The sequence below is a fragment of the Peromyscus maniculatus genome, chromosome 6 (genome assembly GCF_049852395.1).
Source record: "Peromyscus maniculatus bairdii isolate BWxNUB_F1_BW_parent chromosome 6, HU_Pman_BW_mat_3.1, whole genome shotgun sequence".
Lineage (NCBI taxonomy): Eukaryota > Metazoa > Chordata > Mammalia > Rodentia > Cricetidae > Peromyscus > Peromyscus maniculatus.
Window position 1 is genome coordinate 16489025 of NC_134857.1, and position 13718 is coordinate 16502742.

At 34.8% G+C, this 13718-nt stretch overlaps 1 protein-coding gene and 1 pseudogene across 8 annotated transcripts in view; one reads left to right on the top strand and one right to left on the bottom strand.

Annotated features, from left to right (window-relative positions):
- The window catches only part of Naaladl2 (N-acetylated alpha-linked acidic dipeptidase like 2), a 1286850-nt gene that overhangs the window by 1096832 nt on the left and 176300 nt on the right, over positions 1 to 13718 (top strand). For 7 of the 8 annotated variants that reach the window (XM_076573982.1, XM_076573983.1, XM_076573985.1 and 4 more), the window contains one exon: positions 829 to 924. In XM_076573982.1, coding sequence (XP_076430097.1) covers positions 829 to 924 — 96 coding nt within the window. Of the gene's footprint in view, positions 1 to 828; positions 925 to 1007; positions 1167 to 13718 lie in introns of those variants that run through there. The other variant, XM_076573986.1, reaches the window with a different exon arrangement.
- The window catches only part of LOC102906249 (C-terminal-binding protein 2 pseudogene), a 36395-nt pseudogene continuing 27037 nt past the window's right edge, over positions 4361 to 13718 (bottom strand).

The following is a 13718-nucleotide window of genomic DNA, read 5'->3' on the forward strand; positions in this document are numbered from 1 at the left end:
GCTGCCTCACCTTATGGAAGCATTTTCTTATTTGAGGTTCCTTCCTCTCAGATGACTTTCACTTATGTCAAGTTGACATGAAGTTTTCCAGCACAATTAACCTCCAGGTTCCTAAATCAGGATTTTCTTCACATTATAAGAAAAACCACTGAAAAGAATACTAGTAATATATCGATAGCTCCAACAACACTGATTTGATAGAAACAAGATCAATATTCTGTCTTCCTGAATTCTAAACCTTGCTTAGAATGAAAATAAAAAAGAATCATCTGGACAATTTTTAATTTGTTTCATTCACTTGAACACTGAGATTTTAATACTATGCACAGTAACTTTTTAGGCAGGCCATAAAGGCATGTGTGATTTCTACCTGTGTCATATTGTTTTGATGATGCCATCATTATTTTTAAAACACTATAACATGTCCACTTTTCCTATTCTTTTCTAGGTAGTCATGTTTGTCAAAAAACATTGTAGTTTCCCAACCATAAACACACAACATATAAAAATAGAAAAGAATTTCAGTAGCGATTTTGTAGTCAAAACATCCCTTTATGTTTGTATGTAAACTATAAATACTGTAAATATGAGAGGAATCTTTTTGCAGAGAAAACACTATTTGTGAGTATATAAAATGTCAAAAGGAATATAATTCTACTCATTTTAATTTACAAATACTCTGGGATGGATAATTAGATCAGTCAGATGAAGCCCAGAATCAACAGAAACCTTAAAGCAATTTAGGGCTTTGTGCATCTTTAAAGAAAATCCAATGAACGTGCTTGGAAAAACAAAATCAATGAAGACATTCTCTTTTATTTGTCACAGAGTCAAAGTTTTCTCTCTGAAGCCATTTTTACTAAACATGCAACAAAAATTGAAGAAGTCGATCCATCTTTCAAGCTCCATGAAGTCATTACTAAGGTAAAAATGCCTCTGTGAACTTACAGGTGGAATGAGAAAATGTTCTCTTATGTTGTTGCTGTTTGTGTGTTTGTTTGTTTTAGGGAGGTAAAGAAAAGAGAATAATCCATCAAGAGAATGATTTTCTAAGGAGAATAGATAATAACAGAAACAAAATCATTCAAGATATAGCTTGAACTGAGGATTTATGAAAAAAAAATCCTCAATAAAACAATTAGTTTTTGCCCTTAATCTGAAATTGTTTGTCTTTTATTTTAAATACATGGCTACTTAAGATGATCATAAAATAAAATAAGTTGTCTAACTTTTCTGTCCAAAGTTTTGTTTTAATATGTTTACCTATTGAACTTTTAATTATTTAATTTGTGTGCATATGTATATGTGACATATGGGAATCTACATGCATCACTGTGTACTTGTGGAGGGTAAATAGTAGCTTTCAGTTGTTTCTTGCCATCTGCCATGCCATCCTGGGTATGAAGCCCAGGTTGTCAGGCTTGGCAACAGATGCCTCTGCCCACCAAGCCACCTTGCTGTCCTGTTTATTACACATTCTAGTTTCAGTAAAAGAAGGGCTTGCTCTATTAGTAAAGGATTGTATTTATAAGGCATGTTTCTTACTGTGTATTTTCAGTCATAATTTCATTATTTGAAGAAAACTAAGTTTTCCAGTGTGGAGAAAATAAATTTATGGCTCCTGATATTAAATGGCATCCTATGAATTTTTACATTTACAAATTATTTATCTAACCTGTCAAAGCCTGCCTCTTCAGGATAGACTTTGCAGGATATATTGATATTTCAGTGCCGTTAAAATAATCCATATTTATACATGCTTACTAGAATAATTTAATCATCCTTAAATCTTAGGAAAATGTGACAGACTGTTTTCCTCCTTAAAAAAGGGAGGTGTGGTAAAATGAACCAACCTCAGCATGTGGCCATAGAATAAACTCAGAATTCAGAGCCTGGGGGTTGATATCTGCCTCTGATATTTAAGAACTACAAAAATTTATTTGTGAACCTTTAAAAATCAGTGAAATTTGAATTACAATCTACATAAAATTCTTCTAAGCTCATAATATTTATCATGTGTTCCTTAACAATCAACTCCAATTACCTGAACTCGGTTTTAGTACTTTCATCTTCTTATTGTATATTATTATTTATATATAACTAGAGAAAAGTTGCCACCAAGTTCTTCCTCAGCATGTAAAATAGTAGCTTTATTTTTAACACTTAGGGATTATATATATTCTACAAAAGCATATATATGAATATACAAATGATGGTATGGAAATCTGAATGGATATTTAGATACATTTTCATCTGTACATATAAAGGTATGAACAATATTCACTTAAAAGTCTGGGTACTTAGTCTGCACTTGTTTGTTATTTTTAAGCAAAGAATTAGAGGATTATAAAATGATGGAATAATTTTTTCTGTATTTCTTGTGCTCTGCTGATTAGAGGAATCAAGGAAATTTGTGAAAGGGCAGCTTGAGACTGTATTTAAATCAGACATACAATAAGATAGTATAGCTGGTGAAATCTCCAGAAACAGAAAATGCTTGGCCTTATCTTAGAGCATGAATGCATGCTGATTCTCAATAGCTAAGAGTTTTGCTACACATAAGAACTAGAACTTCTGAGAGCATGGGAAGAGATGGGTGAGTAAACAAGGGGCCACAATCACAGCCTGAGTACTTCCATATGTTCAGAAGTCCATGGGATACTGAGGCAAGATCATTAGAAAATGACTTACATCCCTTCCTTTGTGTCCTACATGTGTTTTCAAATACATTTGATGATAAACATGCATTTCATTAGACCCTTAAGGAATATTGGAAAGAATTCATTGCCTGAAAATAATCCTAAGCAAAAAAAAGTGCAGAGGTTAGAGTTCTGTTAGTTTTCACAACTTTATATCCTTACCCAATGTAAATTATCATGCCCAAATCCCCAGAGTTCCTGTATTCACATTGCAAGCATCGAACAAGGGAAAAAAATATACTTCTTGAGTTCATTCTTAATAATCAATAACAGTAATGGGTAGTTGTGCAAGGAAACAATATTATTTGACTTAATTTTAACATCCAGTTTTTTGATCATCATCAACAACAACAAAAATACTTCATAAATGTAGATGAGTTAACCATAATACATAGCTTGGAAATACAGAGCAAACATTTTGTTCTATTATGCCAAGCCAATCTTAATATTTTATCATTGAATTTTGTTTTATTATTATCACAAAAAGTAATAGACTCATGCTATCCATACTCACTAGGAATCTAAGACCAAAAGGAATGATGTTAGCATTTTCTCAACAAATTTGATATATAAGTGATCAAGCATATCTTAACATTAAAACTTAAAGATCTAGTTTATTTTTTTTTTCTGTTTGGGACAACTTTAAAGTTTTTCTTTTGTCACAAACCAAGAATATACCTATACAAAAGCTAAAAATAGACCATCTTTAAAAACAAAAAGCATTGATTCACAAAAGACTATAAATAGAACATATAACTAGCTGACCCAAAATTAATAGGATTTGTTAAAATCAGTCATATCTAATAGCACATCTGAAGTATTCTCATATAAAATATCATCTGAAGAAAAGAATTTATCAATGTCTAAAAAAAGTGGGTTTGTTCATAGACAATCTGACAAGTTACCAGAAAAAGTGTTTCCTGAGACATAAGAAAATGCAACATTATTTTTCTTGAACCCTTCTTGTCCAAGACTTTACACTCATTAAAGTAGCTGGGGATCTGAAACTGAGAAAATATATTTGAGTACAGATTGTGAAACTTAATACTTTTTTTCCTTTTGTTCTTGTCCTTTTTTTGTTTTTGTTTTTGTTTGTTTTTGGTTTTGAATCATCGGAGGGTTTTATTGAACTCACAATCATCTTTGCCGGCTCAGATTTGAGAGTCACTTCTGTATAGGAGCTTTTATGTCTTCAACCCTGTGCATGTAGATGTCTACACAGGCAAACAATGTCCTCCCCATTTCATCTTCCTACCGGCAAAGGAACTAGTCTTGATAGGGATTTTCTCTTGTGTTTTTTTTTTTTTTAATTAATATTCAGAGCTCTTGATGCAACATTCTAGAGAAAGTTGCTCAGGACCTGCTGTGTCCAAGAGACTGATAAAGGAAAGCCCTATTTATTCCTTGTGATTTGATGCACAGATGAAAAACTTAACACACAATAACAGAAGTTGGTCGTTAGTAAATCACGTCCTAGTCTTCCCCACTTCCAGAAGCAGACACCCTCTTCAGTATTCTGGCTCTTGTAGCTTTAACACTGCAACATCAGTGATGTCCAGGGTCAGTTTTAAAGACCACCAAATTCCTTTTCTTAGTTCACCTGTTTGCTACTGTCTCTTGGTCCCACGTTTATCTGAATGATTACCTTCTACCATGCTCTGCTATTGCTCCCTGGGGTGCTGTCCACTGTCTCCGTGTTTTGTGGGCTGATTGGAGGAGGAAGCTTGAGAAGGGTGTGCCACTGTTGGGAGGTTGTGAGTCACCGGGATGCCTCCAGGGATGATTCCTTCCATAACAGCAGGAAGCCCTCCTGGAGCCACACCAAGGATGCCTAGTGGATGCCTGTATGTGTCACCATTGAGCTCGGGATGAATTGCTTGCTGGTCGATGACTGACCGAAGAGCTGAAGTAATGAAGAATGCTTTGTTGACACTGTTTCTCAAGCTTTTCGGCATGCGACTGTGATAGCTCAGTGGATCTCAGTGGCAGCTGTTTGCCTCATCACCAGTGATGCTTGTTCACTGTACCAGGCTGTGTGCGGCATGCAGATGTGATTTGGTGCATCTTTCAATGGGCCCCGAGCAAAGCTAAAGTGCTCAGACTGGTGCATGTTGAGGGCTGTTTCTCGAGTTCCTCCTTCTTTGAGGGCCCGAGCTAAGGCTTTCTCATCCACCAGACCACCTAGGGCAGCATTGTCAAGCAATGCTCCTTGCCTCATCTGCTTGATAGTGAAGTCGTTGATGAGGTGGTAGTTATGCTCATTCAGATTGCAGTGTAAAGAGACACGCTTGCTCTGATACAGCAAGTCCTGCAGGGTGCAGACCCTTTGCACACCCGGAGACTGAAGATTATTTACCTGTGTTTTCTGAATTGTAACTGTATGAAAGAGCCAAAGGAATAGCATCTCTCTATTGTCTTTTTGTGTATTTAGTAATCATTTATAGCTTATAGACATGAAAAAGTAAAGCTAAGCTAATTAAGCAAATGCTGTGTTCAATATATGGACATTGAGTATAAATTGTAATTTTTGATGAATGGCTGTTGTCAGAATATTGTATCAGTAAGTGGTTTGATCACTGTGTGTCATTGACTAAAATTCTACATAGGACTGTGACAGTGTAAAAATAACACACATCTGAATTAAGAAACAGAATATATACTATATTATTATTTACTAACTGTGAAAAAGGTGATACTTAAATACAAGAGATGATATATAAATTGCAAAGCATAACTTGTATTGGTTTTAAATATTATTGTTTAGCACAAATAGTCAATGATGAAACATTAGCCAACATTGAAGTATTTTCAAGACACTGAATGTAGCTGCAATTTTCCAGGTTCATGTCTTAAATTCTTCCAGTCAGAGCTGGTTTTCACACAATACTTGTGTGGTAATATCTATAAAGCAGCTGATTACCATCTCCCAGCAAGTACCTATTTGCATTTTAGACCTTTGCTACAGAACACAAATGTACTTTTATATCAACATAAATATTCTACATACTTAAAAGTTAACTATTTGTAGTTGGTACTTTTCTGCTTTTAACCACTCTTTTAAAATATCTCCATACATGTTATGTGAATTGAGTCTTTGAAAGCAAGTTTTCAATTTTGTCCTCTAAAACGTTTTTTTCTCTGTTTGAATGGTTTTTGGTATTTTTCTTTTTGATATAAAGCACAGGACCTAAGAAAGTAATGAATGAGACTCAGTATTGATGCCAAAAGGAGTAATCCATCATGGCTTCAGCTGTCAGGTGCACTGTGTGACGTTGCTGAAGGGTGGTACATGCTGCAATGGCTGGTGAGGAGCCTTTTCCTACTCTCTACTAAAGTCATCTTACAAATTGCATTTTAGTTATCATAAAATCCAAATTAATTCCTTCAAAACCTAAAACTTGAATAAATATAAGTATAAATCCTAGCTACTTCCCCCTTTAGTAAGCATATAACAATCATCATATATTTATATTTTAAATAAGCTTCTCTCTCTTCCTACACTTAGAAATATTTTTGTTCTGTTTCTAAATCTTCAATAATTATCTCACAAATTGTTGCCAACTACCTAGGCATTCCTGTTAGTTGACAATAGTTGGTCCATCTGGAAATCATTTTACTGTCACATAGCAAAGAAAAGAGGTAATGATATGGGTAAAGTGTGGTAGAAACAAAAGCAGAGGAGGAAAGACCCAGCTTGGAATGGTTTATGCATTGCACGTTCACAGTGCAAAGGGAAGAGGACAGAGCAAGGCATTTGCAGAGTCACTCACCAGGAAGGGAACATTCCAAGAATGGAAGGTAGTCAACCCTAGTATGCTGAGATTTTTTGAAGGTTATTTAAATTAGATGTTGGTGACAATGTGTGAAAAGCAATGATACATATTTGTAAGGAAAAATGCCAAATTTGAGAAACTACCTTTAAAATAAACATCAATAAGGCCAGCCTGTTCTACAAAGCGAGTTCTAGGATAGCCAGGGCTGTTACACAGAGAAACAGTCTTAAAAAAAGACTATCAAGCTTTAGGACATGAGACTAAATAGAGTCAAGATAGTGGGTATTCTACTAGTTCTGCCTTAGCAAAGTGATACTAGAGATCGATAATGAGTAAAATCCCCTTATAGATGCCACAAAATGGCCAGAAGAACAAATTCAGCTTCTGAGCTTACCCAGGAATATCATGTAATTGGTTTTTCATTTAATAAAACTATTTTTTAAAAAACCAGCATAGGCTTTTAATTGAAATAGAGTTATATCACCTTTTCCCTTTCTTTCCTCCCTCCAATTCTTCCCACCTCCACTGTGTTGATCTCAATTCAGAGTCTTTTTCTTTGATTACTATTGTTAAGTCTCTCTCTGTCTCTGTCTCTGTCTCTGTCTCTCTGTCTCTCTCTCTCTCTCTCTCTCTCTCTCTCTCTCTCTCTCTCTCTCTCTCTCTCTCTCTCTCTCTCTCTCTGTGTGTGTGTGTGTGTGTGTGTGTGTGTACCTTCCCGGTAGCTTTTGGCATTCATGTATCTATGCCTTCAGCGCTGACCACTCTATATAGTATAACCAGTAAAAGGACTCACTCCTTTAAGAGGCTAATTCTCTATATCCCAGCCATTATTAGTTGCCGGTATTTCTTTGTCTAGGAATGGGACCTGCGAAGTTTTCCCAATCCACTTTAATATGACCATTGATATAGCCACTGTTCCGGTCTTGTTTGTAAAACTATGTCCAGGAAAGACTGTTTCCCCACAAACTCCCTGACATTCTGGCGACTATAATCTTTTTCCCTCTCATGTATGATGTTTCCTGAGTCACAGAAGCAGGGGCTATGATGTAGATGTGTCCATAGCTGGGCTCCTCCAGTGCATTGATCTCCGCATTGTGTCCAGTTGTAGTTTTCTGTCATGCTCACCATTTGCTATAAAGAGAGGCTTCTTTGATGGATGGTAGCAACATGGAATTAAGCTGGTCTAGCAAAGTAGTGGTGGCAATAGATTATTTTCTAGTATGCGTGATGTCACTAGCCACAGGAAACTGGCTAGGTTCTTGGTATGGACAATGATTTCCCTCCTGTAGAGTAGACCTTAAGTCCAAGTGACAGCTGTTCCTTACCATTGGCGTGTGAGTGCCGGTTTTGCACCTTCATGCCTACCTTGCCCTTCTGGTCATTGCTGTGATTCATAGATGTCACAGCTGGTAAGACTACTTAATTGCTCCCCTTCCATGGGAGCCTGTACAGTACTTTCTGGTACTCTGGAGGTCAGAGGGCTGGAAAAAGGCTTTTGGGTGAGATCTAACTCCTAAGTATGGAGAGTCTTCAACAATAGTGGCTCACCTTTGACCCCTAAGTAGCAAACCAAGGGGTGTAGTGATAATCTATACTATTTTTAGAGTCACTTGACTACCCTAACCATTCAAAAGATTTGCTTTACCTAGAACTGGGATTTCTATTAATTTATAGTTTTTGTGGGAAGTTTTTCAACCCAAGTGGCTTAATTATTACAGGATATACAATATTATTATTGGATATCTAATATTATTACAGGATGTCTAATATTGTTATAGTATATCTAATATTAATAAAGAATATCTAATATTATTATATAACATCTAATATTACTTTAGGATATCTAATATTATTGCAGAATATATAATATGATAAGAAAAGGATCTTCAGAAATAGTGTTCTTGAAATTAGTTTTCTTTTTTCTTTACATATAATAATTATCTAAATATTATCTTTTGTTAAAACATTTGGATGACACAAAATCACACAAAATTAGCTAGAACACTGTGATATTTCTCCTTACTGTACATGTGGAAAAAATGTCTCAGTGAGATTAAATTTTAGGATAAGGTAATGTTTGGATAAAACTTACAAATCAAGGTGAATAATTCTTATATAATTTACATTAATTAAATACATAGATATATAATTCATAGATATACCTTTCAATTTAATTTCTAGTAATATGATAAAGTTAGTAGCAATTTCAAGAATGATTGAAGAAAAACATTGGATCAACTTTAATTTTTAACCATTTCAAGTTGATGCTAATTCTATATGGCTATCAGTTATCTTTTTGAATGAAATAATTAACACTATGTTTATTAACATCTTAAGATACTATATTAAATACAGGATCTTGAAATGTAAATCTGTTTTAAGAGATCTAATTTTGGTGATGGTCTTTTGAAGATGGTCTAGCTGAATAATCCAGACTGGCCTGTAGTTGGCAATTCTTCTTCCTCAGCCTCTGAGTTCTGGAATTACAGCTTTATGTTATCATGGGTGACTTAATTGTTTAATTTTTGTTTGTTATTTTAGGTTTCAAAAGCTAATTTCCCTCTTGAAGCTAGCAAAGTTTTGGGGAATGTCTTAAAATCAACATAAGCTCGGCGGTGGTGGTGCACGCCTTTAATCCCAGCACTCAGGAGGCAGAGGCAGGTGGATCTCTGTGACTTCGAGTCCAGCTTGGCCTACAGAGCTAGTTTCAGTACAGCCAGGGCTGTTACATAAAGAAATTGTGTCTTGAAAAATCAAAGAAAACAAACAAACAAACAAAAAACCATAAAACTTGACTGTCATTCTAACCTGAATGAGCAAACAGCAGCATTTTCAGACAGTGCTCTGCTGCTGGTGATGAATTGTTTGGATAAAATATAAGAAGTCTTCTTTCTAGAAAATCAAATGTAAGAGTATTTATACTCCCATATATATTTTTGCCCCCATTTACACTTCCATGTATATATTTGAAGTCATTCTAAATCTATAGATTAAAAGCTTTTATATAAAGATAATTTTTCCTTGTTGTATGAACTTAGTAATACCAGATATAAAATGTCTCTGTGAAGAGCTGCATTCCAGGTCTTCATGACATGCACTAAAATAGATAATATCCCAGGGAAATATTTTCAATGGAGAAATTGCATGTTGTAAAGAACACTGTGGGTTTGAGCTACTCAAGGGACATGGTAGTATATTAAAATAACTTTTTATGCTTTGAGAACAAAATATTATAGGTATGTTTTCTTCACAAATGTATAATTAAACTCAATGTCTTCCTTTACTGAAATTGGAGATTACATTGCAGCTATGATTTTTTTTTATGTAGAGAGGTTAGTTTATTGTTTTTCATTATACTGTAAAATCGTTATAGTTTCTAAAGGAATGCCTTAGATGATCAATTTTTCTTGTTTTGGTTTTATTATCTAAAAGGTGATTATTATATGAAATAAATCAACACTTAATCTACTTTATTAAAAAAGTTAATTATCATTGTAGATATTGTGAGTAATGCTACCGTGTGTTATGTTATTACTGTATTATAAGATATGAAAGTAGAAGGGCTGTTACCATCTGAGTGCATATTTCATTCAGTTATAAATACGACTGAATGTTTCAGATCTTTTAATGCTGTTTTTTTTCTTAGCAGAACCTGAGTTTGCTTCCTACCACTCACATTATACATCTCATAACCACCTATAACTTCATTTCAAGGAGATTTTTCATCTACTGACCCACACATGCCCTCGCATGTGTAAATGAATATATACATATAAATGTTAAAAGTAAAAAAAAAACTTTAAATGAACAAGAAGAAAAATACTGATTTTAACCTGTGTTTGTAGCAAAATATTGACATATGTGCAATGTAAATCACAGAAGGAAGCTATATGATGACAAAATGTAGATATATGTGACAATTAATAATGTGACAAGTTTGAAGCACAATAAATATATTACAGGAAGTTTTCACATCTAGCTCAGGAAGCAGCAGCCCATTAAGTATAGTAACATTTTTGGGGATAATTTTGTTTTGTGTATTATACATATATGTGTTTCTTATTTTGAGAATCTACCAAGAAACTGAAAGGGAATTTCTATTTTGTGTTCCACATTTCTCATTTACTCTGAAGAGGGTTTTATGTGTTTTCACACCAGTCTTGGACAATGTTGTTCTCAAAGTCGCCTGGAAGTCTGCTGACAGAGAGCACAGTAACCAGTGCATAAAAGATGGACTCGAGGGGGTGAGGTCAAATGCTTTCCAAAAAGTGCTGTGGAAGCAAACTTATACAATAAAGAGATTTAATAGCTCCAGGCACTATCTACTTATTAAGAAAAAAAATCTAATATAATGCAACATATCAGGATGACCTGTGCAGCCCCTTGGAATTTGTAATAATAGACTTTAATCTTAACAGTTCAGTGTCCTGAAAGCGGGTCCCATTGTCCCATAGGTGAGTGAAGTGCCGGCTGGCCATATGTGCACATGTGCACACACAGAAGTTCCTGTAATAACAACTAATCAGTGGCACAGACATGCATTGTCACCTCCTCCAGATTTACTCCTACAAACCCCACTCCCTCTGCCACTAGGGACTCTAAATTTCATACAGATGTTTTGGTTTGTTGTTTTGTTTTGTGAACTGAACCTTATTTCTGTATATTTTATGGGATCTTGGAATTCTGTAGAAACTACTCAGATTGTAGATTTTTGTTAGCATGGAATATGATCATCATTTAAACGTTGTATTTTATGAATTAGTGTCATCGGTATTTTAGAATGAACTATATTATATGGTAGTACAGGCCATTTTTAGAATTGACCAATATATAATTTGAAGAAATCAACCAAAAGTGTGCTTCAATATATTATCACAGACAATCAATATGTAGTTTGGGCCAATTGGGGTTTATTTACAAATATATCCATTTCCTTTTAGAAAATTAAGCTGTAGGACTTCACTAATTGAAACTCTATTGGCCTTACATCACTTAATAGAGATTAATATAGTAAAGTTTCTCCCTTTGAAAATAAGCTATTGTTGAGTAATCATAGCTATATACCAAAAAATTACAACCAATACCTGTACATGATCTTGTTCAATGAAATAAAAGAGTTCTATAAAGGTATATAAGTGATAAATCTAGAATAGACATATTTTATTGTTTCAAGTACAGCTTTGGATTTGTTACCTATTATAATTTTATTTCTGTCTTTCTCTATATTGACTGTTGACAAGTTTAATTCCTCTATAGGGAAAGGTGCTTTTGTATACATTAAAGTCTTATCTGTCATGCTATGCTATGCTATACTATATCAGTGATACATTAACCAAGAGAAGGATTCTTTTGAGATATCTTTCCCCAAAAAGAAAGATTTGAGTTCTTGGGATGAAGAGATAGTACAACAACTAAATACTTGTGGTATGAATATAAGGGCTCACTTAATGCTCCATGAGAATGGAACCCAATCCTAACTCACACTGAGGAGGTGCATATGGGATACACAGAGAGACCAGAAAGTGAGACTAGTTGTTTAGGTGAGCTCTGTGTTTGGTTGAGAGACCCTGCTTCAGAAAAAGAAAGGTGAAGAGCAATGAGGGAAGTAGGCTTGTGCTGGCTAGGGCATCCACATGCACCCACACATGGGAGTCCATTCAATGTCAACACACAGATATATATATATATATATATATATATATATATATATATATATATATATACATGTCTTCTATCACACAGACATATAAAAGAAGATGGCTGATTTCTAGAAAACCATGGCAAAACTGGCATCCATAGTAGTCATTTGAATGGACTTCATGCTCTATTTTGTGATAGACAAAGGGATTAAGTATGCTGGTTGATTTAGGTTGTACATAGATAGTTACTTTAGAAAGAGATTTAGGTCACCCTATGTAATTTTGCTTAGAAATGGGGTCCGGGGTATTGGAGTCATCTGATTCCAAACATGTGGCTACTGAAAAGTAACATGAGTTACAGGGCAGCTGTCGGGTTTCAAAAAACTGCTATTTATGACAAATGTCCACAAGGTATAAGAACCAGTGCTTTAGAAAATGCTGAACCAGCGCTGAGCAATGCAGCCAATTCTGATATCAGATTGTCATATACTTTGGATTGCCCCTGGAAGGGATTAGTAGGTGAATTTTTAAAAGAATAAAATCATTCATAAAATAAGCTGGAAAAACTGTATTTTTAAAAGAGCTTCTCTGAGCCGGGCGGTGGTGGCGCACGCCTTTAATCCCAGCACTCGGGAGGCAGAGGCAGGCAGATTTCTGTGAGTTCGAGGCCAGCCTGGGCTACCAAGTGAGTTCCAGGAAAGGCGCAAAGCTACACAGAGAGACCCTGTCTCGGAAAAACCAAAAAGAAAAAGAAAAAGAAAAAAAGAAAGAAAAAAAAAAGAGCTTCTCTGTTCATTATTGAGACTGGTGTAGATTTCAGAAGAATTAAAAAAAACAGTTCCGTGTGTTTTCAAGCAACTGTCTTTACCAGTCCTTTGGTAGATCCCATCTAAGCATAATTATCATATTCACCACAAACTCAACATCATTTTCAATACATCAGTTTCTATTTTATGAGCTACATATGTATATGCACACTCACAAAAATGAATGTGCATACTCATGCATACACACATAAATTTAGATCCCACATATATGACAAATGGGATATTTTTCATTCTAAGTCTTCTAATTTTTTTTTTTTTTTTGGTTTTTCAAGACAGGGTTTCTCTGTGTAGCTTTGCGCCTTTCCTGGAGCTCACTTGGTAGCCCAGGCTGGCCTCGAACTCACAGAGATCCGACTGCCTCTGCCTCCCGAGTGCTGGGATTAAAGGCATGCGCCACCAACGCCCGGCAAGTCTTCTAATTTTATTAATTATAATGTTTTCCAGCTACATCCATTTTCTTGCAAATTTTATAATTTTATTCTTCTTTATATCTGAAGAAAATTCCATTGCATATATGGATTACATTTTCCTTATTTATTCATCTGTTGATACACACTGAGGTCTTGTATCTTGTCTACTGTGAATAGCACAATAATATACAAGGGTAAGCAAGTTTCTCTATGTTATACAACAGCTTACTTAATTATTTAATTCAATAAATTTCCCAAGGACTTTCGGTGAAAATGCTGTCTTATAGATAAAATAGTAATTCACTAAAATTTATTAATATTTTTCAATACTGATCAGCATTTTAACTAATAACCCATGATTGTCAATGAA